Source organism: Macrotis lagotis, chromosome 3 (assembly GCF_037893015.1).
Source record: "Macrotis lagotis isolate mMagLag1 chromosome 3, bilby.v1.9.chrom.fasta, whole genome shotgun sequence".
In the NCBI taxonomy this organism is placed as follows: Eukaryota; Metazoa; Chordata; class Mammalia; order Peramelemorphia; family Peramelidae; genus Macrotis; species Macrotis lagotis.
In genome coordinates this window covers 272,070,614-272,097,321 of record NC_133660.1, presented here as the reverse complement: position 1 = coordinate 272,097,321, position 26,708 = coordinate 272,070,614, and the positions used below count along the sequence as shown (strand labels likewise).

Sequence of the window (26,708 nt, the reverse complement as noted above, 5' to 3'; positions counted from 1 at the left end):
CTGTGATTCACCACGTACCTGGGACCTAGTCTGGGGCCCCAGTTCTACAGAGAAGCTGCTACCGCTTCCCTGAGGAAGGCCTGGGGACCAAGGGCAGTTTTCCCTGGAGCCCTCATCAAGGTGAAATTCCTACTTCCTCAGCATTCTTTGAACTTCCTAAGATGGTCCTGTGTCCTGGAACCTAAGAACTCAGAGTGTTAGGGGCCTTAGAACCACTGATGTTCCTATTCCAAGTCTTCTCCCTGCCTAGTCACCCTCCACTCTGGGGCCAAGGGGACTTTTCTGAAGGATTGGCTTGGCCCCATTACCCACCCTGCTCAATGACCTTCAGGATTAAGCAGAAATAAACTCCTCTCTTTTGATACATAGTGCCTTCTCATGCCCTGTTCCCCTCTCGGCCTAAGCCACCGGCCAGCTTGCTCTCCCATCTCTGTTCCTTTGTATTGGCTGGCTCCCCCACCCCCAAGTCTGGAACATTCTGTCTTCTCACCACAGCTTTTGAATTTCCTTCAAAACTCACATCAGGAGACCTTGCACAGGAGACCTTTCCCATGTTGCCTCAGGACTAACATCTTCCTCTTTCAGATGACCTTTCTGTCTCCTCAGGATAAAGAGCAGCAAAGCTGGAAGGTCACTTAGAATACAGAATATGAGGACTGGAAGGAGCCTGAGCTCGTGGAACACAGGACAGTAGAGTTGGAAGGGGCCTTTGAGCATAGAATGTCAGAGCTAGAGAGGGCTTTAGAACCCAGAACCTCAGAGCTGAGCACATAGGATGTCAGGGCTTAGAACATAGACTAGCCGAGTTTAGGAGGGAAGCTAAGAACATAGAACATCAGAGGTGGACTTTAGAACATAGACTGTCAAGGCCAGGGTTGGTTTTTAGAACATAGAACATGGAGTACCAAAAGCGGGAGGAACTTTAGAATACGAAACCAAACGAAAACAGGGCTGGTCACATGGGAATCGGGTTGGGGTCACCCCCCAGAGATCTCAAGGGGCCTGGGGGTCATTTAGCCACAAAGAGTTATGCTGCTATCAGCCGTTGCCACTGCCTGGGAGACCACTAGGCCCCACCAGGCCTTCTGGGGAAAGGGCCAGGTCTCCCCAGGCCTTGGTCTCAGCCCTGTCCTCCCCGCTCTGAACCCACTGCCCCCTTTCAGGCATCCCCCCTCTACCTCCCCGAGGGCTGCCTGCTTCCTCTGAGCTGGGGGCTCTGGCCTGGTGGCCTTCCCAGGCTGGTCTCCTGCTGCCACCTGCCTCAGGGGCCAGCCAGAGACTTCCTGTAAAGCAAGAGATTTATGCAAACGGGCTGGGGTGGTGATGTCACCCTGGGGGGGACTATCTCCCAGCTACAGGCCCTTCGATAAAATCAGGAACTTGGGCTGCTTTGCAATGTCAAGGGAGGGGGCTCACCTCGGGATCAGCCAGGCCAAGGGGCAGGACTGAGGCTCCTTCGAAAGCCACCCTGCCCGCCCCCACTGGGTGCCCAGCCCCTCCAGACCAGACCCTGTGGCTCCCAATGCCCAGGGGCTCCGGAGTGGGCCCTGCCGAGGCAGGGGAGCTGACGGGCCCTGAGATCGGTTGGATGTTACAGGCGTGCAAGATGGAAGGGTTCCCCCTCGTCTCCCCTGTGAGTATGGGGGTTTCCTCCCCCTCTACTTCCAGCCCCCTCTGGTTTCTAATCAGTGGGAAGCTGGTGTTTCCTCCCTGGGGGCCCTGGATGAGAAGATTGGGACGGACTTTTTCCCCTGGTTGGGTCTTGGAGGGCTAAGGACTGGCGGAAAGCTTAGTTAGGGGCCGAGGGTTGGAGCCCTAGAGGGCGATGGGTGATGAAGACTGGGTGGTAGAGGATCTATGAGCTAAGGGCCCATGCCTGGTTATTTCTAGCCTAGAGTTGTGTGAGCTTGGCACCAGAGTAGAGGGAGCCAGAATGGAGGGGTAGAGACAACAGAGGGTGGGGCATCCAGGTCCTGGGTAGGGGGATGCATGCGGATGAGCGGAATGAAAGAAGGGAATGAGGGAGAGACTGAGACTAAAGGCAGGGAGAAGGGCGAAAGGGGCACAGGTCCGGTTGGGGGTAGAAGAAGAAAAAGCAGGTGGCAAATCCCCAGAGCCTTGGGGCAGGGGATGGGTTAGTTGGCCCTCCTGTGAGGCTCTATCATTTGGGGAGACCAGGTCAGGGAAGTCGGTGATCAGGGGGAAAAGGGCTGGCAGACTGACAGGTCCCCAAGACAGGGAATTGACGTGGGTATGGACTCCCAGAGAAACCCAGGGTAGGGACCAAGGACGGGATGGGAGGGGGGAGGAAGCAGTAGGAGCCCGGACCCTCACAATGGTCCTCCGCCCTTCCATTGGGACAGATTGTCAAACAGGGGAACCCTCTAAATGGGGTTCCATCTTCCAACCGCTAGGAGAACAAGAGAGGTAGCAGGGGCTGAGAAAGGGCATTTTGCTGGGCTCAGCCCAGCCAATCTTCTCTTGACTCAGGTTTTTTCCAATCAGGGTGGCCCCCAATGCCAGACTGAGGGAGTCTGAGCTCCCCCAGAGCTAAGGCCAAGTCAGGGCCAGCCCCCAGCCTTCTCAGCCAGCCTAAACCTTCTGGTACCTTGGATCTATTGAACCCCCTCCCCTTCTCCTTCTGAGATCTGGGGTCTGGGATCTCCTTGATCTGAGATGTGACAGCAGGGGAAAACAGGACCACACCCCACTTCTAACAGTACCTCCAGGCTTAGGGATTCAAGTTCTGTCTCAGTAGCAATCCTCAAAGAGACTCTGTTTCTCCAAACTGTTGATTTCAAGGGCTCTAAACACTGAAGCCTCCCCCATTCCCCAATGACTCCCATATGACCTCAGCCCTCAATTCTCCCCCTCCTGCCTCTTGGGACCCTTCGCCTTTCTCCACAATCTAGAATTTGAGTTCTCAGCAAGGGAGGGAACTTCTTCCAGGCTTGGGAGGATACTGGGCATTTGGGATGCCTCTTTTTTCTATGCCCCCCCAAGTCAGCTCCAGTTCCCAAGTCTGGGTTACGTGTGCTTCTTGCCGTTACGCGCCTCTGGGAAGGAAAGGGGAGACTTTGGCTGTTCTTGGGGTAGATCTAGCTACATGGGAGCAGGAGAGGGAGAGCCACAGGAAGGGGGGTCTGTCCGGCCTAGCCAGCCCCAAGCCACATCTAACTCATTTTAGGGAGCATCGTCTTGGAGTTGGAAACAACCTTAGAGTTCAAAAAGTTCAACTCCCTTATTATACAGATGAGTAAACTGAGGCCCAGAGAAGGAAAGGGGCTGCAGCGCACAATTTAGCCAAAGCCTGGCCTTGTGAACTAACCCCTAAGATAAGTTCTGAGTGAGAGAATTTGTGGGTGTCTGTTGGTGAGGAATGGACTCAGGGGGCCTGTGCATGTGAAAATGAGGTGTGGATGGGGGTGACGTTGAGAGTGGTCAAGGCCTGTGGCAACATGGGTGGCTGTGCGGGAGGGTGGGGAGTGAGAGAGGCTGGACGTTCTCCCTCAACTGCTTTTTTTGGAAGTAGGTGGGGACTGAAAACAAGGGGGTACCTGAAGGCAGAGAGAACTTAACTGTGTGTGAAGGGGGAGGACAGGTGAGTGACCGTGAGAACTCATGAGAACCAGTGGGAATGGAGGAAGGAGTGAGGGCTGGTGGGGGGAGGGGAAAACTGGGCAGAGGGGAAGAGAGGACATGCAAACATAGAAAGGTAGATAGACAGAGATAGCTAGATAGGTAGGTAGGTAGGGAGATAGGCAGATATAGATGATAGATAGATAGATAGATAGATAGATAGATAGATAGATAGATAGATAGATGATAGATAGATAGATGGATGGATAGATATGTAGGTAGGTAGAATATTAAATAATCATTTATTATATGTTAAAGCATTTTTAAGTGCTAGAAATATAAAAACAAGATTATCCCTTTCCTCCAGCAACTTCCTTTCTAATGGGAGGAAAACAGCAAATAAAGGGGAGCCAAAATTCAGGGAACAAGTTCCAATGGGGTGAGAAGGAAGTCTCACAGACTGGAAGGGACCTTGGAGGGATACATTTGACCTTCAATGTACAGAGGAGGAAACTAAAGCACAGAAAGGTTTAATGATTTTTCCCAGAGTCGCATAGCTAGTAAGTGTCTGAGCGGGGATTGAACCCAAGGAGGAGATACAACGGTTGCTCTTGGCTGCGGGCAGATACTTCTTAACTCTGAAATTCAATTCTGGCCTCTCTAGGCTCCTTCAGGACATCCCTAAGGCCATGATAACTGTTGTCCTCATCCTATGCCCCGATCTGTATGAAGGTCTTTGGATCTCTGACTCTGCTCCACTCCACTCCCAGTTCCGCACCCACACACACTTTAACTCGGCCTTGGGAAGGACCCTCATGTTATAGTTCCACCCTATGATGGATAGGGAGAAAGAACAAAGGCTAGGAAGAGGGCTTGGGTTGGGTGTTGGGGATTGGGGCATGTGTAGGTCCAAATGAAGACCCCAGATCTTTGGGCAGGACCTCAACCCTTCCCTTCTCTACAGCCATCAGAAGACATGGTGCCCTATGAAGCAGATCTGTACCGGCAAACTCACGAATATTACCCATATATCAGCAGTGATGGAGAGAGCCACAGTGGTAAGTAGTTCCCAGCTCTCCTTTCTCTCAAAGACCCTATGGCTAGGGTGGGGTGGGGTAGAAGGGGACTAGTAGGTGTTGACCTCTTTGACTTCCAATGCGCAATGCCAAAGGGTGGGCATGCCCCAGGGAGCCATGTACCTCTTGAGTCAATCAATCAACCAAATAGCATTTTTAAAGCAGTGGTTATATACTAGGTACTGGGGATGGAAAGACAAAGAAGCAATCCCTCCTCTTGTGGGGGGGGGGGAGGAGGGGTGTTATACTCCTCATGTAAGTAGACAGGTGGTGTCTAAATATTCCATCTTCCCTATGCTCCTTCCTAAGTCATCTGCAGGTGGCTTGGAAAGTTTCCTTAGAACGTCTATGATTTGGAAGAACTGAATCTCTCTCTCTCTCTCTCTCTCTCTCTGAGATATTATTATAATTATCATTGTCACTGTCTTCCTGGTTACCTGGATCATGGTCAGAAGCAGCATCAAATCCCAGATCTAGAATTGGGAGGACCTAAGAGGCATCTCTTTTAATCCCAATTACCTGCATTAACACAGTTAGTAAATGGCAGAGGGGGATTCAAATTCAGCTACAGTTACTTAAAAAATAGCAAATCTTGTTAACTGTACCTTTATTGAATCCCAGGAATGTCAGAGTCAGAAGGAACCTTAGAATCTAAAATGTTGGAATAGAAGGGACCTTAGAACCCACAGAGTCAGACCTAGGAGAGTCCTTAGGACTCAAAATGTCAGAGAACTTTGAACACCAACTGTCTGAACTGTGTAGAACTGTATAATTATTAAAGCAGGGAGGGAATATTGAATTCAGGCTGTCAGAACTAGAGGGAAGTTTAGAACAATGACTGTCAGCGTAGGGAGGGACCTTAGAACCCAGAAGGTCAGAACTGCCAAAACCCTTAGAATATAGATTTTTAGGGCTGAGAAAAGCAGGGAGTACCCTTGGACAAAGATTATCAGAACTGAGAAGAACCTTAGAAGACAGAATGTCAGAGCTGGAAGGAACTTTGGAAATTATCTGGCCCATTCCTAATGAGGATAGTGGGACTCAGAAAGGGGTCAGGTCCTACCTGGGGAGAAGCAGATGAAGCTAGGGTTGCCCCTTCCCTTGGGCTGAGGAGTGGTCCCTGAGAGTCTTGGTCCACCATGGGGCAGTGTCATCTCTTAGCTAAGGTTGGGACAGGTAAGCAGACAGGGATAACATAAGGTAGGGTATTATGGGGTGAAGGAGAGAGCCATGACGACTTAAGTTGGAGGGATCACTCTTGGTTGGGGATGAGAAGAGTGGCATCAGGAAAGGTTTCACGGAGGAAGTGACACCTGAGGAAACGTTTGAAGGGAGAGTTTGAAAGATACTTCCCCCAATAAAGTAAAAAGAAACAGGAAGGGGTTCAAGCTTCTAATAGAGTTAGGGTCCCCCATTGAGGTCCCCCTGTGTCAGTGGGTGGTCTCTGTGGCCTTGGCCAACAGTCTGACAGGGTCAGCTCCTAGCTGAGGTTGGGGTTAATGGTCAAAGGCAGTAGGAGTTGGGGGTATAACACAGCTGAATCTCTTGACAAGTGGAGAAAGACAGCTGCCAGTCACAAAAGGCCAGGAAAGTCCCAAGATCCCAGGGGCTATTGAAGCATCCAAGATGCTAACTCCAAGAGTCACTTGAGAAGAAGATAGAGACCCACTGCCCACTGTTCCACCAAGATCTGGAATCTATCAGGATCCTGGATTCAGGGTTTGGGGTGCAGAGATAGAATCCCTGGAATGCCCATGAACCCAGAACAAGGGCCCCAATGGGTCAGCTGGCCCAATGAATCAGTCTGATGAAGACTAGGAATCCTAAAAGTGATGGAGAATCACTGTCTTGGAGCCAGCTTTTCTATCCAATGGGCAAAAGGGGCTAGCAAATGGTCCCTCCCCATTAGGTCTCAAAGAACTCCATGGGGGCAGGAAAGAAGTTTCTCTAGGCTGAGTTGTGCAGACTCCCAATTCCCCAGGAAACCAGATTCAGAATCAGGAACAACAGTTTTACTTTCAAATATAGCCAGAGGTGTGATAAGGTGGGCAGCGGGCAGGATGCCAGATCCAAGGCTGGCATTCTCTAGAGCCTTATCTGGAAGCCACATCTTCAGACCCTAGTTAATTTGATTCCATTTTTATTAAGCAACAACTGGGTTGGCGACCAGGGTGGAGGATGGGGGACACAGGGAGTCATTCAGCACCTGAGTCAGACCTATCTGGCGTCACTTCTCGGAGCCCCAACTGGGGTTCTTCAGATTCCTAGGGATCTCTGTGCCCTTGTGTCAGAAAGGCTTTTTTTTAAATCTACGTGATCTGACTCCCTCTGATGAACTTCCATAAAATGAGAGTGCTGTTGCCTTTATGGAAGAGGTTGTTTTAAGAATTCTGAGAAACCATCACTGACTCACCCCCCCACCCCACCTCTGACTGTGCATTTCCTTGGAGGAGTTCAAGGGAGGGTTTGGTGGATTGGAGGCTCGGGGTCTATCGTTAGCTTTGCTTCATAAGCATCGTGCTCCCCAGACTTTACTCTGGTAGTGTCTACAACTCCACACAGGGTCAAGGAAATGGGGTGGGGGGCACTTAGTGGGGAGGTGGTAAGACCCTCATGAAATCCAGGGATCACAAAAATGATGGAGAATCGTGATCCTGGAACCAACTGTTCTGACCCAATGGGACTGGAGAGCCTGGGAGAGGGAGTAAAGGAACCAAGGTGCCCTAGAACATCTGGTCCACTGTAGGACCCAGGACAACTCCAGAGCCAGGGCTAAAATCATGGAGCTACCCCAGGGGACATAAGAAGAGGATGGGTTCCCCTGGCCTGAAGTTCTCCTTAGCCCACTCAAACATCTCATGGCCTTGGAGCTGCTCAAGTCTCCTGGGGTCCTTAGACAAGCAGCAGGCTGGCCTAGGCCGACCCCTTCTTCCCCTTCCCCTCACAAAGGAGGGGAGGCAGAGGGACTCTAGATTCAAACATTTTCCAATGCTAAGATCTACTTCAAGGGAACACAGGGTCTGGCAACCCCTGGTGGCCACAGGGAGAAGTACAAAGCAACGTCAATCACCTAAGTGAAGATTTCCGGGGCTGGGGAATGACCCAGAACTTTGGGGCTGACTTCCTCCATCGCTATCTGAGGACTCAGTTTCCCGATCCGTAAACTGGAAATGGTCCCAGCTGTTCTGTGCACCAAACAAGATGGGAGATGGCATAAAGATGTAACCAGGTGGAATGGGGGAGGCTGAGGCAAAAACTCTTGTCTCCTGACCCCAAGCCCCCTGGCCTGGTGAGCTGGGATCTTGAGAACAAGTCCTGTCTCGCCTTGATTAGCTGAGGTTCTAGGTCCAGAAACTAGATCTAAATAGATTTTTCTACTAACAAACCCCATCCTGCCCCCCTCCAAAAGTGATTAGTGTTAGGATGGGGATTCAAGACTCACTTTGGGTGTTGGATCCTGGACGTGAGAGAGGAGAAGAATCAGAGGAGGGGAGAGAAGAGTTTTAGGAATAGCTGTCTACCTCTACTAGTTTTGTACACTGAAAGGGAGAAAAGGGGTCTCCCCCACTCACCCTGCAGACATTCCTATCAGCACCCCGGCCCACCTTGGGGTCCTTTCTCTGATGCCCCCTCTCCCACTGGCTCCCAAACATGACCAGAAAAGCCACAGGGACTTTCCCAATCCCCCCTCCTTCGGAGGCCCCAGGAAGAGGGAATTTCCCTTCTTGGGAGCAGAGGCCCCTAGCTCTTCCTCCTACCATCAACCCCTGGTCTTTAACTGCATCCAGACTGATTCCTTCATCTGCCCAGATCAGGAGAGAAGTGATCCTTTCCCCTTCCTCCTCACTTCCTTTCTCCCCTTCGTTTTCTCCTCCCCACAAGCTGGAGGGAGCCATCTGCCCAGGCCATCTCCCCTGCCCCTCTCCGGCTTCCCCCCATCTGTGACCATCCAAAGCTCTCTGCCGGCAAGAGATAAGGCTAATTGATGGGTGTTTGGGAGCTTCAGGGGTGGGGCTGGTTTTGAGAGTTGGTTTGATTGGTTTTGGAGGTTTTGTTTCATGGGTGTGATTGAAAATATGTGTGATTGAACATATGGTTCTATATTTGGAATAGGCATTTGTCTACTTTGTCTACTGAAAAGATGGCATCACCTTTATCTGGAGACTCCTGCCATGGGTAGGGATGGGCACAGGTGACATGTATGATTTTTAAGATTTTGTAAAGCGCCTCATTTCCAGTATCTCACTTGACTCCCCCTGAGGCAGACAGACACTAGAGGTAGATTATTCCCATTTCACAACTGAGGGAAACTGAGACTAGGAGGGGCTGGCTGCCTTGCGACTACTCACAGAGCTAGTGAATAGAGGAGCTGCATTTCAAGTCCAAGGTCTCCTCATTTCGAGCCCAGTCCTCTTTCTTCTACAGAGTACAGAAGAATAAACACATCTGCTTCCCTGATGTTAGAATGGGACTCACTGAATATTTTTTATAAAATCATTCAGTGACTCTTTCTTGGGCATATTAAGTTCGTAGTATTCTGAGCATTTCTCTGATAATCCAGTGAGACAGGAGCAAGTGCAGAGAAGCTTTTCTTAGACCACAGATGTCTCTGAGCTCTTCAGGGCCTCAGAAAGCTCCCCCCACCCCCACCATGGGGAAAAGTGGCAGGAAGCCACTGGGGGAATGGGGAGAATGGGGAGAAAAACAGCAGAAGATTCAATGTGGGTGAGGAGACAGTGCCAGTTGGAGGAAAAGAACCCACATTAGGTGCCAATGATGAGCTCCTGAAGATTGTCCCAAGGGCATCTGGCTGGACGAAGCCACGGGTAGCACATGCTCCTGGGAGACTGAGGGCACAGAGAGGGTGCAGATGTGGGGGTAGAGCAGCTCCAGAGGAAGGACCTTTGATCAAGGAGCTTGGGAAAAGGGAAGGAGGGGCATTAGCACAGGGAAACCTTAAAACATCAAATGGCAGAGCTGGAAAAAAATTTTAGGAGAGAATTTTTTTGTTTGTTTTTTAATATAAATATTTTACTTGTTTTCCATTTATGTACAGTAGTAGTTTCTACTAATCATTTTTTGCAAGATTTTGAATTTTATAATTTTCCCCCTTCACCCCAACAGAAGGCAGTCTGATAGTCTTTGCATTTGTTTCCATGATATGCATGTATCAAAATTGAATGTGTTGAGAGAAAAAACATGTAGAAGAGAATGTTAGAGCTGGAAGAGATCTTAGAACACAGAAGATCAGGGGCAGCCCTGGAGTCAGGAGGACCTGGGTTCAAATCCGACCTCAGACACTTAATGATTACCTAGCTGTGTGGCCTTGGGCAAGCCACTTAACCCCATTGCCTTGCAAAAAAAAAAAAAAAAGAACCCAGAAGATCCGAACTGGGAGGTACCTGAGAACAGAAGGTCAGATCTGACAAGGGTCTTAGAATCTCAAAAATAGTCCTCATTGTAAAGATGAGAAATTAAGGTCTAAAAAGGTAAAGGGACCCCAGCTTCCCCCCCCACCACCACACACAGCTCCCAGAGTTCCCAGGTAGAGGAACCAGAAGGAAAGTCAAGTCTTGTGAGACCCCCTTCACCTCTGCTTCCCCTCCGAAAAGGGTCTGGGACCATGGAGTGTTGGAGCTGGGAAGCCCTGGAGAGGCCTGTGATCCCCGGGGAAGGGCTGCTGGCTGCATCAGAGCCCTGGGCTCCATTCATTCAGTGAGCATTTGTAAAGCCAGACCCTTAACTGAAGATACAGAGGCAAAAGAAGGAAGTTTCTGCTTTAAGCAACTTGTACCGAGATGCTCAGACACAAAATGGACGCAAAGTAATTTGGGGGAGAGGACTCGAGCAAGCAGGGTGGGCTTCCTGGAGGAGGTGGCCTTGCAATCAGCTTGCCGGGAAACTCGGGATTCTTTAAGATGGAGGCAGGGGGTCTGGAGAGGGACCCGCACATCACAGACCAGGAATAGCAGGAAGGCCCATCTGGACCCACTGCAGAATGCAGGGAAGCAATCCCCCATACACTGGGGAAGGCAGGCCGGAGACTGATTTGGTGGAAGAATTTCAAACAGAAGCATTTGAACTTCATCCCAGGGCCAGGAGGGAGCCACTGGAGCTTCTAGAGTGGGGGAGTGCCCTGAGCATAGGCTTAAGGACGGGCTGCTTTTCATTCTGTGACCCCTTCCCCCAAAACGAGAAGGCTGAAATAAATAATCTGAGGTCGCTTCCCAAATCTATGACCCTAAGATATAAAAACAAACTAAAACGATCGGTCTGAAAATGACCCAAATCTATCTAATCACCAAATTCAGGGGTTCCCCCCAAATGCCAGAAAGAGCAAAGTTCAGGACACATAAAAGGAAAATGACTGGGACTTGTTACAACATGGTAGGCTAGAGGCACAATGAGGCACCTTGAGGACAGGGACTGTTTTGCTGCTTAGGCTTTGGTATAAATGGTTGTCAACAATATTAAGAAGTATTTATTAAGGGTTTCCTGGAGGGGCTGCTAGGTGCTGCAGTGGATAGAGCACTGGCCCTGGAGTCAGGAGGACTTGAGTTCAAATCCTGCTTCAGACACTTAATAATTACCTAGGGTGGCTAGGTGGCATAGTGCATAAAGCACCAGACTTGGAGTCAGGAGTACCTTGGGTTCAAATCTGGTCTCAGACACTTAATAATTACCTAGCCGTGTGGCCTTGGGCAAGCCACTCAACCCTGTTTGCCTTGCAAAAACCTAAAAAATAATAAAATAAAATAATGATAATTACCTAGCTGTGTGGCCCTGGGCAAGCCACTTAACTCCATTGCCTTGGGGGGAAAAAAAGAGTTTACTGGATACCGGTCACTGAGCTATCAGTGGGGAGGGGGGGAGTTCTAAATAGAAGAAAAAGCCCCAAGAGGAATGGAAATAGCTTCCTGAAGATGGAGGCTCTGGGAGGAAAGGGCCACAGAGTGAAGGGATCTTTCATCATGAGAAGGTCCATGGAGCTCAATGAAGACAGGGCAGAGAGTCAGGAAATGAAGGTTGAAACAGAAATAGATTTTGGAATGATAATGCCATATGGGGGGGGGGGGAGCTGGATCATTGGAGATGCTGAAGCCTAATCTTAGAGGTTGACATTCAAGATTAAGGAGCAGTCTTCCTCTAATTTCTCTCAGATATCACTTATAGGAGACAATTTTACTGTCAGATGTGAGATTATCCAAAGGAGACCTTGGGGGTGGGTTCACTTGTTCCGTCAATCTTGCCATGGCTCAGAACCTTTCAGAATATACTCTATTGCAATTACCTTTGGATATAGTTTATGAGATACATAAAAAAAATCAGACTCCCCACTTTGTCACTGAACGTTGTTATCGAGCAAAAATTATGTTTCCCAATTTAGGGCAAACTAGGTTCCTAGAGAAGCTGTTTTAAGTCAAAATGCTATAAGTCAAATTGAATTTTTCCATCGAAACAAGATATTACTAGAAGGTCCTGTTTTGGGTCACTAGGGTCAAAAAATTCATCACTCTTTGAGGAAAGCGGAGGTGAGAGACTCAGTATTTAGCTAGGCTGGTCTTCAAGGGACTGACACTTTCAGTGACCAGGCCCATCCTCAGGGCTCTATTCCTTGGCAAAACCTGCCAGAGTCCACAGCCTTGGGGGCCCCAGGGTCACCTCCATGTCACAGTCCTGGGATCCAGAGCTAGCACTAGAGGGGACCACAGAGGCCATCTAGTGATCTTCTCGCCTTACCCAGAGAGAAGCTAAGTGACTTACCTAAGGTCACACACATTCTAAGGGACAGAGGACTTTGAACCCAAGTCTTTTGTCTCTGTCTAGTGTTCTTTAACTGAACTACACAGAGGAAGACTTTGGGAGAAGAAAAGCACTTGGAATCAATACTCCTACATCCAAACATTGGCTCTGAAACTCATTAGCTTTATAGTCATGAAAGACTCACTTGGTGGGGCGGCTAGGTGGTACAGTGGATAGAGCACCGGCTCTGGAGTCAGGAGGACCTGAGTTCAAATGCAGTCTCAGACACATAATTCCTAGCTGTGTGACCTTGGGCAAGTCACTTAACCCCACTGCCTTGTGAAAACTAAAAAAAAAAAAAGACTCACTTGATATCTTTCTGCCATGACTGATACTACGGGGGGCAGAGCATATTGGTGTGGGCTCAGGCTGATGGCACAAGAGACCCCTGCAGAGATGTAATTGTCTTCTGGATAACTGACCTCATTGATATCAATGAGAATTTAGATAAGAAGCCTATGTGAGCTATATAAGCAATGGGGACAATGAGACAGAGTGGAAGGAACCTTAGGAAAGTGCTCTGTAAAGACATCTAGTAAAGTGGGGGAAGTCAGTGTCTCAGACCTAACTTTTTGTAGAAATGACCACAAATACTACAATTTTTAAAGGGCATTATAACATAGCACAGGCAAGCAAAACCAAATTCCTACATCAGTCATGTCCAAAAATATATGTCATTCTTCACCATTAGTCCTTCACTTGTCTGTGTAGAGCTGGGTAGTATGTTTGATTGGTCATTGTGTTGATCAGAGTTGCTAAATCTTTCACAGTTAGCTTTACAAGGTTGTTGTTATCGTAGAAATTCTTCTCCTGGTTCTGCTCCTTTCACTCTTCATCAGTCCATGAAAGTCTTTCTGGGTTTCTCTGAATCAGTTCCCAAAACATTCTAACAACATTCCTATGCTGTTAGATGTTCAGCCATTTCCCAACTTGCGGGCACCTCTTAAGTGTCCAATTCTTTGCCTCCACCAAAAAAGCAATATAACTATCTTTTGTCTGTATTTAAGGCAATTAGCAGGAGAAAGACAGCATTCAATCACATTGGGTTTAATTTATTCATTTATTTAATAAATTTATTCACAAGCTGTCCAGAAGAGGGGGGCCTCTGAAGACTTTGGGGGGGGGACAGGGGAGAGTCTTGTGCCAGACTGTCTCCTCCAGGAAGTCCTTCCTGATGTTTCCAGTTGTTAGAGTTCTAGCTTTCCTGGAATCTACTCATGTTTTCCTCTGTGAATCCCCCCAGTAGAATGGAAACTTCCTGAGAGCAGGGATTGTTTCCAGGCTCTGCTGCTTATTTTCTGCCTGAATGATCTTAGGCAAATTCCTTGGCCTTCCTGGATTCCAATTGTTTCTTCATCTCTAAGATGAAAAGGTTAGACCATATGGTCTCCCAGTTCTAAGTTCTAAGTTCTCATCTCCTATTTTGTCTTTGTGTCCTCAGCTGCCTTGCATACAGTAGGCACGTAATAAATGTTGGTTGGGTTGAAATAAATTAAGCAGTCAACTATGTGTTGAGTAGTACCAGGTAGGTGGTGCATCACAAGAGGCAACTGGCAAAGTAGATAGGGGATGGGGTCAGGAAGACCTGGTTCAAATCTCACCTTGGATGAAGGTAGGCTGTATGCTTTGGGATGAGTAACTTAGCCTCTCTGCATCCCCAGGTAGTTGTTTTAGAATTGTTCACCACAGAGCAGGGGCTAATCTACACTGGTGAGGCAGTTTACTCTTCTGGGACATCCCTCTTTCAAGGAAATCATGAGTCTGCTCCAAGTCTTTTTTTTTTGGCAGGGGGAGTTAATGTGCCCGGGTTCTGGGGATACAGAGACAAAGATGAAATAATGCCTCCTCTTCTGGAGCTCATGCTTCAATGGGGGCAGCATCATGGACTGAGAGAGATAAGCATATACTAAAGGGAGTGAGGAAGGGAACAAACATTGCTTAAGCACCTACTGTGTGTACCAAACTATCCTGAGCATTTCACAAATATTATATCTTTTGATCAAATAAAACAAATGCAAGGGAATTTTGAGAGGAGGATCAGAAAACCAGAGGCATCAGGAAAGGCATCATGGAGGAGAGATGGGCTTGAGCTGAGCTTTGAAGAAACCTGGGGTTTCCAAGAATCTGACGGGAAGAGAGATTGCAAAGGCATGGAGATGGGAAGTGGGATGCGGATCGGCAGGAAGGAACGGAGGATTGGAGAATGGCTCCAGGATCTGTGATTGTGGGGGAAGTTCTGCTGACTTGGTGTCCTCCATCAGACGTCGGCCAAACTGCATCTCTTGGAGCCAGCTGGGTCTGGGCCTCCCTAATGACAGACACCCAGCCCATCCCCAGGCTCGTGCTCTTTCCAGCTTGGAAGGACCCTCCAAAGCTCACATTTCTCTGCCATCGTCTTCTAGAACCCTCCAGATCACACCAGACAAGACCATTGGTAGAGGAAGCACAAAAATGGCTCCCTTTCCAAGAGCACTCAAAACACACCCTCACACAGGGGTCCCATGTCTTAATTTACCAATGAATAAATTTGTTACTATGAATAAATGTGAGTAAAACTCCGGAACAGGAAGGGGCTTGCCAAAGGCCACCCAGCTAGAAAGTAGAGATTTCCTCTGATGCCATTGGCTGGTCTAACTGGAAGATCCCAGTAAGTGTGAGGAGCTGTCAGTCAAGAGCTGTTGAATTCTTCATCTGGACATCACCTCAACACACAAAAACAAGTGTGTTCATGCACATACACAAGTGCATTCTCACACATGCACACAAGTGTGTTCACACAATCCACTAGTGTGTATTTATTTGTACACACAGGTATATTCACCTACAAGCACGTTCACATGCACACGAGTGTGTTCACACAGTCCACTAATGTGTATTTATTTATACATACAGATATATTCACCTACAAGCACGTTCACATGCACATGAGTGTGTTCACACAGTCCACTAGTGTGTATTTATTTATACACACAGATATATTCACCTATAAGCGTGTTCACATGTGCACGAGCGTGTTCACACAGTCCACTAGTGTGTATTTATTTATACACACAGATATATTCACCTACAAGCACATTCACATGTGCACGAGTGTGTTCACACAGTCCACTAGTGTGTATTTATTTATACACACAGATATATTCACCTATAAGCACGTTCACATGCGCATGAGTGTGTTCACACAGTCTACTAGTGTGTATTTATTTCTACACACAGATATATTCACCTACAAGCACGTTCACACGTGCACGAGTGTGTTCACACAGTCCACTAGTGTGTATTTATTTATACATACAGATATACTCACCTACAAGTGCATTCACATGTGCACGAGTGTGTTCACACAGTCCACTAGTGTGTATTTATTTATACATACAGATATATTCACCTACAAGCGTGTTCACATGCACACGAGTGTGTTCACACAGTCCACTAGTGTGTATTTATTTGTACACACAGATATATTCACTTATAAGCATGTTCAAATGCGCATGAGTGTGTTCACAGTCCACTAGTGTGTATTTATTTATACATACAGATATACTCACCTACAAGTGCATTCACATGCGCACGAGTGTGTTCACACAGTCCACTAGTGTGTATTCATACATACAGATATATTCACCTACAAGTGTGTTCACATGCGCATGAGTGTGTTCACACAGTCCACTAGTGTGTATTTATTTATACACACAGATATATTCACCTGCAAGTATGTTCACATACATTACAAATGCGTTCATACACAAGTGTGTTCATACACAAGTGTGTTCACACACACCAACAAGAACATTCACATACACAAGTGTTCACAGATGGCACGTGTGTTCATACATGAATATGTTCACACAAAATATGTATCCACACATAGAAATGTGTTTCTATACATGGACTCATGCATATTCCCAGGCCCACACACAAAATGACCTTTGACTCTTTTTGAAACCCTTGTCCACATTTGCCTCCATTTAATTTATTCCCAAGAACATACCCCTGGCCCAACACTCTGCTCAGACATCGGGACAGGCAGGTCTTGGAAAGGACGGTCCTCTTTTTGGATGAGAGGAAGGGCCCCCTCTGCCATGGAGAGGCTGGGGGACCTTGGGTGCATCCTTCACCCCAGGAGTCTGGTTTCCTCGAGGGTAGAATGACAACTGTGGCAGCTGCCTCCCAGAGTTGTTGGAAGAATTGTGTGACCTGAAAGGAGCAAAGCCTTTCGTAAACCTCAGAGCACTAGATAAACATCAGCTGTCATGATGGTTTGTGTTTTGTTTTTGTCAGGCAGGTATGTCCATAGACAGGGGTGTTGGGTATAGCTGGAGAAGGAAGAGGAAAAATACAGATGGGCTGGGGTAGAAAGAACACTAGGTGTGGAGCTAAAAGGCATGGGCTCAAGAATGACGACTTTGCTGCTTATGTGACCTTGGACAAGTCACCATCACAATCTGTGCCTCAGTTTCTATAACCCAAGGGGGTTGGCCCCTGAGGCTCCTTCTTGCTCTGGTTTGTGGGTCCCGCGGCCCTTGGACCCCATGGGTGCCTTGATTTCCCCGGGGACCCCTGTGACTCCCCCATTGAGGGTTGGGCCCCCTCTGACAGCCTCTCTGCTCCCCATAGACCATTACTGGGACTTTCACCCCCACCACATGCACAATGAGTTTGAAACCTTTGCTGAGAACCACTTCACGGAGCTCCAGAGCGTCCAGCCTCCCCAGCTGCAGCAGCTTTACCGTCACATGGAACTGGAGCAAATGCATGTCTTGGACACCCCCGTGGCCACTGCCCACGGCAGCCTCAGCCACCAGGTAGGAGTCCCAAGCCTGGCTCCTCGGGCCCGCCCTGGTGTCATCTGTCCTCTGCCGTGTCCCCCATCCCCAGCACCGTCTGTCCCAGGAGAGCCCTCGCAGGCGGCCTGTGGTGAGGCTGTCACAGGAAGCTGACGTGAGCTCTTACCCAACATAGCTTCCTGCCAACGGCCAGAGCGCCAACTGCCACCCCTGCTGACCCCCCGACTGACCTCCCACATCTTAGCCTGGTGTGATGGATTTGGAGGCAGGGGTCCTCAGTTCAAAGCCCACCTCTGCCCTTTGCTATCTTCTCACAGGGCCACTCCTTAATTACCTCCCAACACCCCAACACCAGGGACCTTCCCAGAAATTTCCTTCTCTCCATCTGACCCGCTGGTTCTCCCTCTTGACCTCAGTAGCAATGAATGATTCTCAACAGCCTTGATTTACCTTTAAGCACACATTTCTAATCTGATGATATTTAATACCCGACTGACCCAGGATAAGTCATTTAAACCCTCTACACCTCAATTTCTTTATCTGGAGAATGAGGAGAATGGATTTTATGGCCTCTAAGAGCCTTTCTATCTCTAATCCTATTATCCTATGACCCCCCCCCCATACCCTCCAAGAAATCCCCAGTCTCGACTAGCCCTTAATCCATCACTCTTTCCCCATTGACCCTCAGTTTATTCAACAGACACCCCTCTTCTTTCTGATCACCCAAACCCCACAGCATTCTCCCAGGGTAAATACCTCTCAGTATTCTCTCCAGACCAAAGTGGCTTTAGCCCCCGTAATTGAATTCCACAGTTCGCTTCACAATTGGTGAACAGATCCCCTCATGACTCCTATCAAGCATGGGGGCCCGCCAACCTCCACTCACCCCCAATTTGTTGGCTCCAACCCCCATGCTGCTCCCCTCCCCGACCCATGCTGCTATGCTTCTGCCTCCCTTGTCTCAGATCACTGATCTCCTCCTCACTGGTCCCTGTGTCCCCAGGTCTCCTCACTGGCCCCTCTGCATTCCTCCCAGGTCTCGTACCTGCCCTGCATGTGCCTTCAGTACACATCTCCTGCCCAGCCCAGCTCTGACGAGGAAGAAGGTGAGCGGCAGAGCCCCCCACTGGAAGTGTCTGATGGGGAGACTGAGGTCCTGGAGCCTGGGCCAGGGATTCTTCATGGAGAGACAGGTCAGTGGTTGACCCCTCAAATCCCACAGAATTTTTTCTTTGACAACTTCTGCCTCATCCTACCCATTTTCCCTCCTTTTCTCTATCTCTGTCTCTTCTCTCTCTCTCTCTCTCTCTCTCTCTCTCTCTCTCTCTCTCTCTCTCCTCTGTCTGTCTGTCTCTCTCTGTGTCTCTCCTCTGTCTCTGTCTCTGTCTCTGTCTCTCTCTCTCTCTCTCTGACTTGCGGCCCTGAATGAGCACCATATCAAATTTCATCTTATTGAATTCAGCCTCTCAGGAGCATGTGGGATGTGTGGGATGCCGTCACTGAGTGTGTGAGCCATCCCTCCTGTGGCTTTGCCATTCAATGGTTGTGGGGTCTCAGAGGAGACAATTCCTGTTCCTGAGCCTCAGTTTCCCCATCAACTCCCCATAGAGCCCGTGTAGCTCTAAATTCGAGGATTTGGGGCTATTATGGATTCCTGACATGAGGGGAGACTTCTCTAGATCCCTAGGTTTTGCCACGATGGGGGCTAGAAGGGGGCCAAAGCTCAACTCCATCTCTTGTTTCCAGGCAGCAAAAAGAAGATCCGTCTCTACCAGTTTCTTCTGGACCTTCTCCGCAACGGGGACATGAAGGACAGCATCTGGTGGGTAGACAAGGACAAAGGCACTTTCCAGTTCTCCTCTAAGCACAAGGAGGCCCTGGCCCATCGCTGGGGCATCCAGAAGGGTAACCGTAAAAAGATGACCTACCAGAAGATGGCCCGAGCTCTTCGGAACTACGGCAAGACAGGCGAGGTCAAGAAGGTGAAGAAGAAGCTGACCTACCAGTTCAGTGGAGAGGTGCTGGGGCGCGTGAGCCTGGTCGACCGGAGGCACCCGCCCCACTGAGGGCCTGCTGGTCTGCCCATAACCCCATGCTGGGCCCCTGCCTCTATGGGACAGGAAGGGGAGGCCCAGCCTGAGGGGTAGGCTAGCCAGTTGTCATGGTGCCACCCCAAGGGAGGGGCCCTTGCCAGGGTGCCCAGCCCCACACCTACCTGCTGCATTGTTTTCTCGCTGCCCATAGCATTAACCCCCCATGGGCCTCATGGACAAAGACAATATAAAGGCTTCAGTGGGTGACAGACCTTGGAGACATCTGTTTCCTTGACTTTCCCCTTCATTCTAAACCCCACCCCACTCCAGCCATCTCCTAGCTTGTCTTCCTCCCTGGCTCCCCAGGACTTTAGCCTTGCCTCACACTCAGGGTTCCCCACTTGAGTCAACCTCGGACTGTTCAGCAAGTCTTCCTCGCTTCATGTAATCAGAACTGTTTCTCGGGACTTGCCTGTAAATCAAATTTTTGTAAATTGAATCCTCTGTTAAATGTCCCTTGAGGAGCTCACGAATTAAAGGGCTCCTCCAATGAATCCTTTCTTGTAAAGCAGAAAATCATTTTGTGAAATGAGATAGCGCATTGTAACATCATTCTGAGGTGACTCTGGATTTCCAATACCAGCTAATTTATATGGAAGTGGCGTCTTCATCAAGCTCATTCTGGAAGATCGCTAAAGACAAGGAAATCGGTGATAACAGTCTTGGAGCAAGCCAAACAGGTGCACTAAAGCTCTTGCACTTTAATGAAGAGCCTCTCTGACCCTCATTCAGAGCCAATTGACTCTTAATTTAGGCACAATCCTAACGTGCTTGGTGATCCTGCTTCAATCCCAACACACAGCAGAGAATTTTAAGTGGAACAGCCCATTACGGGCAGGTACATTGACAGAAGAATAAAGGAATGGGAGGAAACAATCTATGAGGATTCAAAATACTCAGTGGTCTGGGGCCACTTAGTGCAGGGAAAGCCAACTCTTCTTACTTTTATAGGTTCAATGTATTATAACCCAAGGTTTTCTTTCCCAAGATAACTGTGAGCCATCAACATGTCTCCTCCTTGGATTAAGAAAAACAGGGACAAGCATAGGAAAGACATTTCAGAAATATTGCCAATGGAAATGGTTGAAATAAAAGGATTTTTGGCGCTTCAATGAGTCAGAATTGGTTCTATGAAACCCATTCACACTGCAGAATAGCTTTACTCAGCTAATCTCACATTCACCTCATTCCAACATTTTCTTTGCCTACTGTGAGCTAGTCATAAGGGAAGCTCCTTAAGGGCAAGGATGATTTCATTTTTGTCTTCCTATCCCAAATACATAGTAGGGGCTTAATAAATCCTAGCTGATTAATCCATTTCCAGTCTCTTCATAAGCCATTGAGAATAAAAAGACAAAGGAAAAAATAAACCAAATAAGACCAAAAAACTCCCTACAAAACTCCACCCCAAATAGTCCCTGCCCTCAAAGCATTTTGTTCCACTGAAATGATTCTTTGTCAATAGTGGATAAATGAGGCATTGTTTATGTTAAGTGGGGTCCACCTGAAATTCCATCATTCACCTACATCAACACAGTGTCCAAATGATGGTCGAATTTGTCCAATCTCTCCTTTCTTCCCTGTCCTGGGTCCAAAGGTCTGCAGGAGTGACCGGTTGTTTATGATGTGAAAGGGTCACCTCCCTTTGGGTCAAGGTTGTAAATGCCCCAGATTGTGCTGGGAGGATAGTTAGGGAAAGAGCCTTAACTCAACAGTATTGATGAGCTATTAGCAGATGAGTGGCTCATCTATTTGGAAAGTGGAGAAAGAAAACAAGCTATAGAATGGATACACTGGAGACGTTGAGAGCAGATAGGGTCAAAGGCTTTGGTAGTGCTGGGGGTGGCAACCCCAGAAGGAATAGGGGTGAAGACAGGGATATGGGAGGCAGCATGAAGATGGGAAGTGGTGGGAAGATGAGGAGGGAACCCTAAAAATAACTGCCAAAATCCAGCGTTGCCCCTTCCTCAATTTTGCCAAAGGAAACTCGTCAATGATAATGAATCAATTCAGTCCATGAACAAATATTTATGAAATGCTTAGCTAATCTTAAAATTCTATATATAAATATTAGATTTCCTAATTATCTCAGTTTACTATGTGTCAGACTCTGAGATTAGAACTGGAAAAACAAAGAAAGGCCAAATCTTCTAGAAACTCACATTCGACAACATGGAAACAGCTCTGATTGTCCAAGGCAGACACAGAGTCGATGAAGGTAATCTCGGGGGGGATCCTGGGAAAGCCCTCTTGCAGAAGGCAGGATTGAAGCTGAGTCTTTAAAGAAGCCAGGAGGCATGGGTAACAAGGCAGGGAATTGTAGGCATAGGGTTCAGATGGTACGGAAACATGGCGGCAGGAGATGGAGGAGTGAAAGGAATGCCAAAGGGGTCGTTGTTACTGGTTTGTAGACTATGGAGCAAGAAGGAAGGCAGAAAGGAAGAGGGAGAAGCTCTGACCTGAAGGGGGGGTGGTCCAAGCCACTGACCTCAGATAGGAGGCTCTCCCCGGACCAACGGGGAGATGGGAGAGACAGGTCACTTGGTCTTGAGCTGGGCCCTGCCCCTGTCTCTATCTCCCCACTTTAGGGAGGGCCCCTCTCTGCTCTGGAATTTGTCTATATTTAGTCCTTCCCATAGCCCACAGCTGATAAGGAGCCCCTGGAGATAAGGCTGGGGAAGTCGGGCCAGAGACACTGGCGAGCTCACTCCTCTGTCGGCTCACTGCTCCTTTGGTCAGTGTCGTCGGGGCAAACCCACCAGACCTTCTCAGGATGCCAGAGCTGGGGAAGAAAACAGGTAGAGCCTGGGGATGGGGGGCTGAAAGGGGATGGGTAAGAAGGAGCGGCAGACGAAGGGATGGGGTCAAGGGGGAGGGTTTAGAGAGCAATGTTGGAATCTGAGAGGAGATGTGGGTCCCTCTTCTTCCCTCCTGACTGGGAGAATGAGGAGTAAACTGAGAGGGTTTGAGTAGGCCAGATTGCCTCCACTCCCAGAATGTAGGGTGGTGGATGCCATCCAGTGTGAAATGGCTCTGAACCTTAGGACCCGGGTGACCTTGGGCAAGTCAACATCTTTTTCTAAGCTTAAGAAGAGGGATTTGAGTTAGCCAGTCTCAAAACCATCATCCCAGGATCCTAAGAATCTAGGTTCTGACCTTTATTGTCTGTATGACCTTGGGGAAATCACTTAATCTCTGTGGACTTCAGGTTTCTCATCTGTGTACTCAGAAATTGAACTTGAAGGCCTCCTTTGTCCTTTCCATTTCTAATAATTGTATATGACCGACCTTGCAGGAGAGGAGAGGGGCTTTTTTCTGCCTATTCTGGTCTCTTTCCCTCCATAATAAACCTTCCCAACACCATAGGTGGTTCTTGAAATAGGGATGGGGTCTGTAGACATCTGTTGGGGGCAGTATAGGGCTCAACCAAAGACCCCAAACTTGGGGTTTCCCCAGGTCCCTAATCTCCTACCTCCACAGTGGGGGAAGAAGGGTCATTGGATTCTGTTCCAAATCTCAGGCTCATTTTCCAGCCAGTTTCCTCTTTCCCCACCCCTCAAATCCTCTCCCTTCCAAGGTCACCCAGCCATAGGGTGATGAAACCCAGTTATCTGCATCCTGGCACCTTCTCCTCCCCAGCCCCAAAGCCTTATCACAGCTGCTCATTATCAGTCTGAGGCCCAGAGAGGTAAATGTGGCCAAATTCCTGACAGTCAGAATTCTCATTTCCTCCTCCCCCTTTTCCTTTCCCCCTTCCCCAGCCCAGAGCCCAAGACACAAGAGACCAACACTGGCATAAAGAACAATAGGATGGTATCAGAATAATGGGCGTCAGGTGGCCCAGCGAATAAAGCCATGGGCCTGGAGTCAGGAAGACTTTTTAGTTCAGATCTGGCCTCCGACATTTACATCTGTGTGACCCTAAGTAAACCGCTTAGCCCTGTTTGCCTCAGTTTCCTCAACTGTAAAATGACCTGGAGAAGGAAATGGCAAACCACTCCAACATCTTTGTCCCCAAATAAGGTCACAAGGAGTCAGACAACTAAATAGCTGAACAACAAATTAGGTTAATAAGATGACCCTCGTTTCACTATGGAGCAATATAAATGGGAAGTGACAGGAGTGAACCCAACACTTCTGGCTCCAGTTATCTTGGGGAAGGTGCTATGGCCTTGATACAAGGGGTGTCTACCATGGGATTCCTGTGGGGGAGGGAGATGTTGACCAGGGTGCCTGAGGGGAGGCGTCCGAAGGCTTCTGGGCTGTGGAGGAAGGAGATACTTGGGGCACATGAGCCAGGGCACGAATCCCCCCCAGGTGGGGTTCAAGGGTTGGGGTGGGGGAAATCATGGGATCCTAGATCTGGAAAAGATCAGAAAGGCCCCTGTCCCCTCCTACAGCCACCAGTCAACCTCCCCCTCCCATCAGAATCTCACCCTTTCTGAAACTCCTGGGCTCTGAGCAAAGAGGAAAGAGCCAGAAAATGGGAAAAATTTTATATCTGGCTAAACTGACCCCTCTCTGGGCCTCAGACTGATATTGAGCCTCTTATGGGAGGGTAGACAAGGTTGGAAATGCCCTGGGACCTGGAGGTTGTGGGGATTAGGGGACCCCTCTAGTGGTGGAGGCAAAAGGGGAGGCTTTCTGAAGCTGAAAGGGGAATCTCCACCACTCCTCAGTTTCAGCATTTAGCAAGAAGCCCAAAACAACCGAGGCAACGGTGGGCAGCTCTGCGCTATTTGAAGCTGAGACCGAGCGGGCGGGCTTCAAGCTGCGCTGGCAGAAGGCGGGCAGCGACATAGCGGCCAGTGACAAGTATGTGCTGACCTCTGAAGGTACCAAGCACACTCTGACCGTGCGGGAAGTGGGGCCTGACGACCAAGGACTGTATGCTGTCATTGCTGGTACTTCCAAGGTCAAGTTTGAGCTGAAGGTCAAAGAAGCAGGTCTGTGGCCCTCATTCCCTCATCAGGGTGTCTGTACTCTAAGGGGAAGGGAGGGTCTCCTGCCCCTCCTAAGTCCCGTGGCCTAGGCCAAGAGGACAAGGTGAATGCAGGGGCTTCCTGATGCCCAACCTGGGGCAGTCCCTAGAAACTTGCCCGCGGGAGAGACATTTTACCCTCAGGGATTAGGCGTCTCTAAGATCATAAATTACAGAGAAAATGCCAACTACTATTGGTAGATCCTTCAATGTCCTGCACCAATGAAATACTGAAATATCCTAGACCAGTGAAGTTACAGATTCATACACTATCCCTGTTCCTACTATGTATAAGGCACTGCTAGGAAATAAGTTTTTGGTTTTTTTTTTAGGTTTTTGCAAGTCAAATGGGGTTAAGTGGCTTGCCCAAGGCCACACAGCTAGGTCATTATTAAGTGTCTGAGACCGGATTTGAACCCAGGTCCTCCTGACTCCAGGCCGGTGCTTTATCCACTACTCCACCCAGCCGCCCCTATTGCTAGGAAATAAGGAAAAGCACCTCGGCCCTCACAGAGATGCCATTCCACTGGGGAAGAAGAAGGATTATAATGTAAACAATAAAGAACTATAAGATAATTTGAGCAATGGTTGAGGACAACTAAAACGTGGAGCAATCAGGAAAGACTTCATGGAGGAAAAGACACCTCCCATGAGCCTCTGCGGAAAGTTCTAGCTAGAGAAGAAGATGTGGACATTTATGAAGAAAGGAGCATAGAGCAGGTGTGATCATAGGGAGTAATGTAGAATAAAGCTCAAAAGGGTGGACGCTGTATGATGGGGATTTAAAGCCTGAAGAGTTTGTATTTTATCCTAGAGACAATAGGGAGCTGCTGAAGGTTATTGATCAGGAGAACAAAATGCATAATAATGCAAATGATAAAAATAACACGATTGCATTAATAAATGACTTTGACAAAATAGAGCACTGATTTATTTTTTTTAAGCACAGGGAAAGCAAGTCCATTTTCCGCTAAGTGCTATGTACCTAAAATCAATGGCAGTATTATAGTAATAGAAAAATACTAGATGCTTCAGCACTGAGATAAGGCTTAAGGAAGGCTGCCTCTTGTCATTCCTAATTACTTAATCTAGTTCAGAAATGCTAACTATAGTAAGAAGACAAAAAAAATTACAGGATCAAGAAATTACAAAGGTGAAAAGGAGGTAAAATTCTCTGTCTGCAGGGGAGACAATGAATTGCTTAGAGAACACCAAAGATTCAGTAAAAAAAAAAAACTGATTGGCAGCATTGGTAACTTTAGTAAGTAGTGGGTTATTAACATTCCTGCAAAAGCATCAGCTTTTCTATAAAGACTAAGGAAAACCAGCAGGGAGGAGATGGAAAGAGCAGGGGGAAAATATGGTCATACCTCTATTTGTAATCGTTGAGTCATTTTTCCGTCCTGCCCGACTCTCTGTGACCCCATTTGGGATTTTCCTGGCAAAGACACTAGAATGCTTTACTATTTCCATCTCCAGCTCATTTAATAGAGCAGGAAACTGAGGTAAACCAGCCTGCCCAGAGTCACACAGCTGGTAAGTGTCTGAGGCCAGACTTGAACTCGGGGCTTCTTGTCTCCAGGCCTGTGCTCTTCACTGCACCCCCTAAAACTAAAGATCACTTTGGGCACAGGATAGATTTATAGATTTAGAACTGGAAACTGTCTAGGGGATCAGCTATCCATCCTCCATTTGACAGTTGGAGAATTAAATCTCAGAGAAAAGATTGCACACTTAGTTGTTTCAGAGGTAGGGAAACCCCCCGGAACCCTCTTTCCTGCTATAGCCCAGTCCTTCTCAGATCTAGGTTGAGACGGCTATAGGACCAGACTTGGACTATGGGTTTGAATCCCTTCTGAGTTACTTTACTAACTGAGTGACAATGGGCAAGTCATGCGATTTCTCTCTGCCTCAGTCTCTTTATCTGTACAGTGGGCCCTTCTCTCTTAAGGCTCTGGTGAAGATCAGATAACACCTGTAAAACAGTTTACAAACCTTGCAGTGTTATATAAATATTATTTTTATCCTCTGTGTCCTGGAGGTGAGTGTATGCTTAGAGGGAGGAATGACCAGGGAGACCAGTTAGACCAGGGCAATAGTTTAAACGCTAGGGTGCTGGCCATGGAAATGGAAGGGAGCTATTTCAAAGGATGAGTTGACGGGCTTTGGTTAGCAGGGTGAAGACGATTCAAAGCTGACTGGGAGGAGACATGGCTTTAATTGAAATAGGGGTGTCAAGCAGGGGAGCCAGGAGGGCTTAAGTGAGTCTGATGGGTTCATGAAATGTCCAAGTAGGGGGCGGCTAGGTGGTGCAGTGGATAGAGCACCGGCCCTGGAGTCAGGAGGACCTGAGTTTAAATCCGGCCTCAGACACTTGATAATTACCTAG

General features: G+C 48.3%; 2 protein-coding genes across 3 annotated transcripts in view; both read left to right on the top strand.

Annotated features, from left to right (window-relative positions):
• The first annotated feature begins 1,387 nt into the window (after positions 1-1,387).
• SPI1 (Spi-1 proto-oncogene) lies at positions 1,388-20,773 on the top strand. Of its 2 annotated transcripts, none has more exons than XM_074230620.1 (5): positions 1,388-1,633; positions 4,544-4,637; positions 17,076-17,263; positions 18,282-18,438; positions 18,992-20,773. In XM_074230620.1, exons 1-5 carry the CDS (start codon positions 1,523-1,525, stop codon positions 19,309-19,311), a joined length of 870 nt encoding a protein of 289 aa, XP_074086721.1. In that variant the 5' UTR covers positions 1,388-1,522; the 3' UTR covers positions 19,312-20,773. The 2 variants fall into 2 exon arrangements, with proteins under 2 accessions (XP_074086721.1, XP_074086720.1); XM_074230619.1 differs by having other exon boundaries at positions 18,249-18,438.
• A 1,213-nt stretch (positions 20,774-21,986) lies between these two features.
• MYBPC3 (myosin binding protein C3) overlaps positions 21,987-26,708 on the top strand; it is a 26,611-nt gene continuing 21,889 nt past the window's right edge. Inside the window, exons 1-2 of the mRNA XM_074230621.1 lie at positions 21,987-22,136; positions 24,018-24,284. Of these exons, the coding sequence (XP_074086722.1) occupies positions 22,112-22,136; positions 24,018-24,284 (292 nt within the window). The 5' untranslated portion in view covers positions 21,987-22,111. The remainder of the gene's footprint in view (positions 22,137-24,017; positions 24,285-26,708) is intronic.

What these genes read in the sequence shown, in the direction of transcription:
- SPI1 (XM_074230619.1), top strand. Translation starts at nt 1,523, where the DNA reads ATGCCCAGGGGCTCCGGAGTGGGCCCTGCCGAGGCAGGGGAGCTGACG. An exon ending in TGATGGAGAGAGCCACAGTG is followed by an intron (nt 4,638 to 17,075) that starts GTAAGTAGTTCC and finishes TGCTCCCCATAG; the next exon opens with ACCATTACTGGGACTTTCAC. An exon ending in GATTCTTCATGGAGAGACAG is followed by an intron (nt 18,439 to 18,991) that starts GTCAGTGGTTGA and finishes TCTTGTTTCCAG; the next exon opens with GCAGCAAAAAGAAGATCCGT.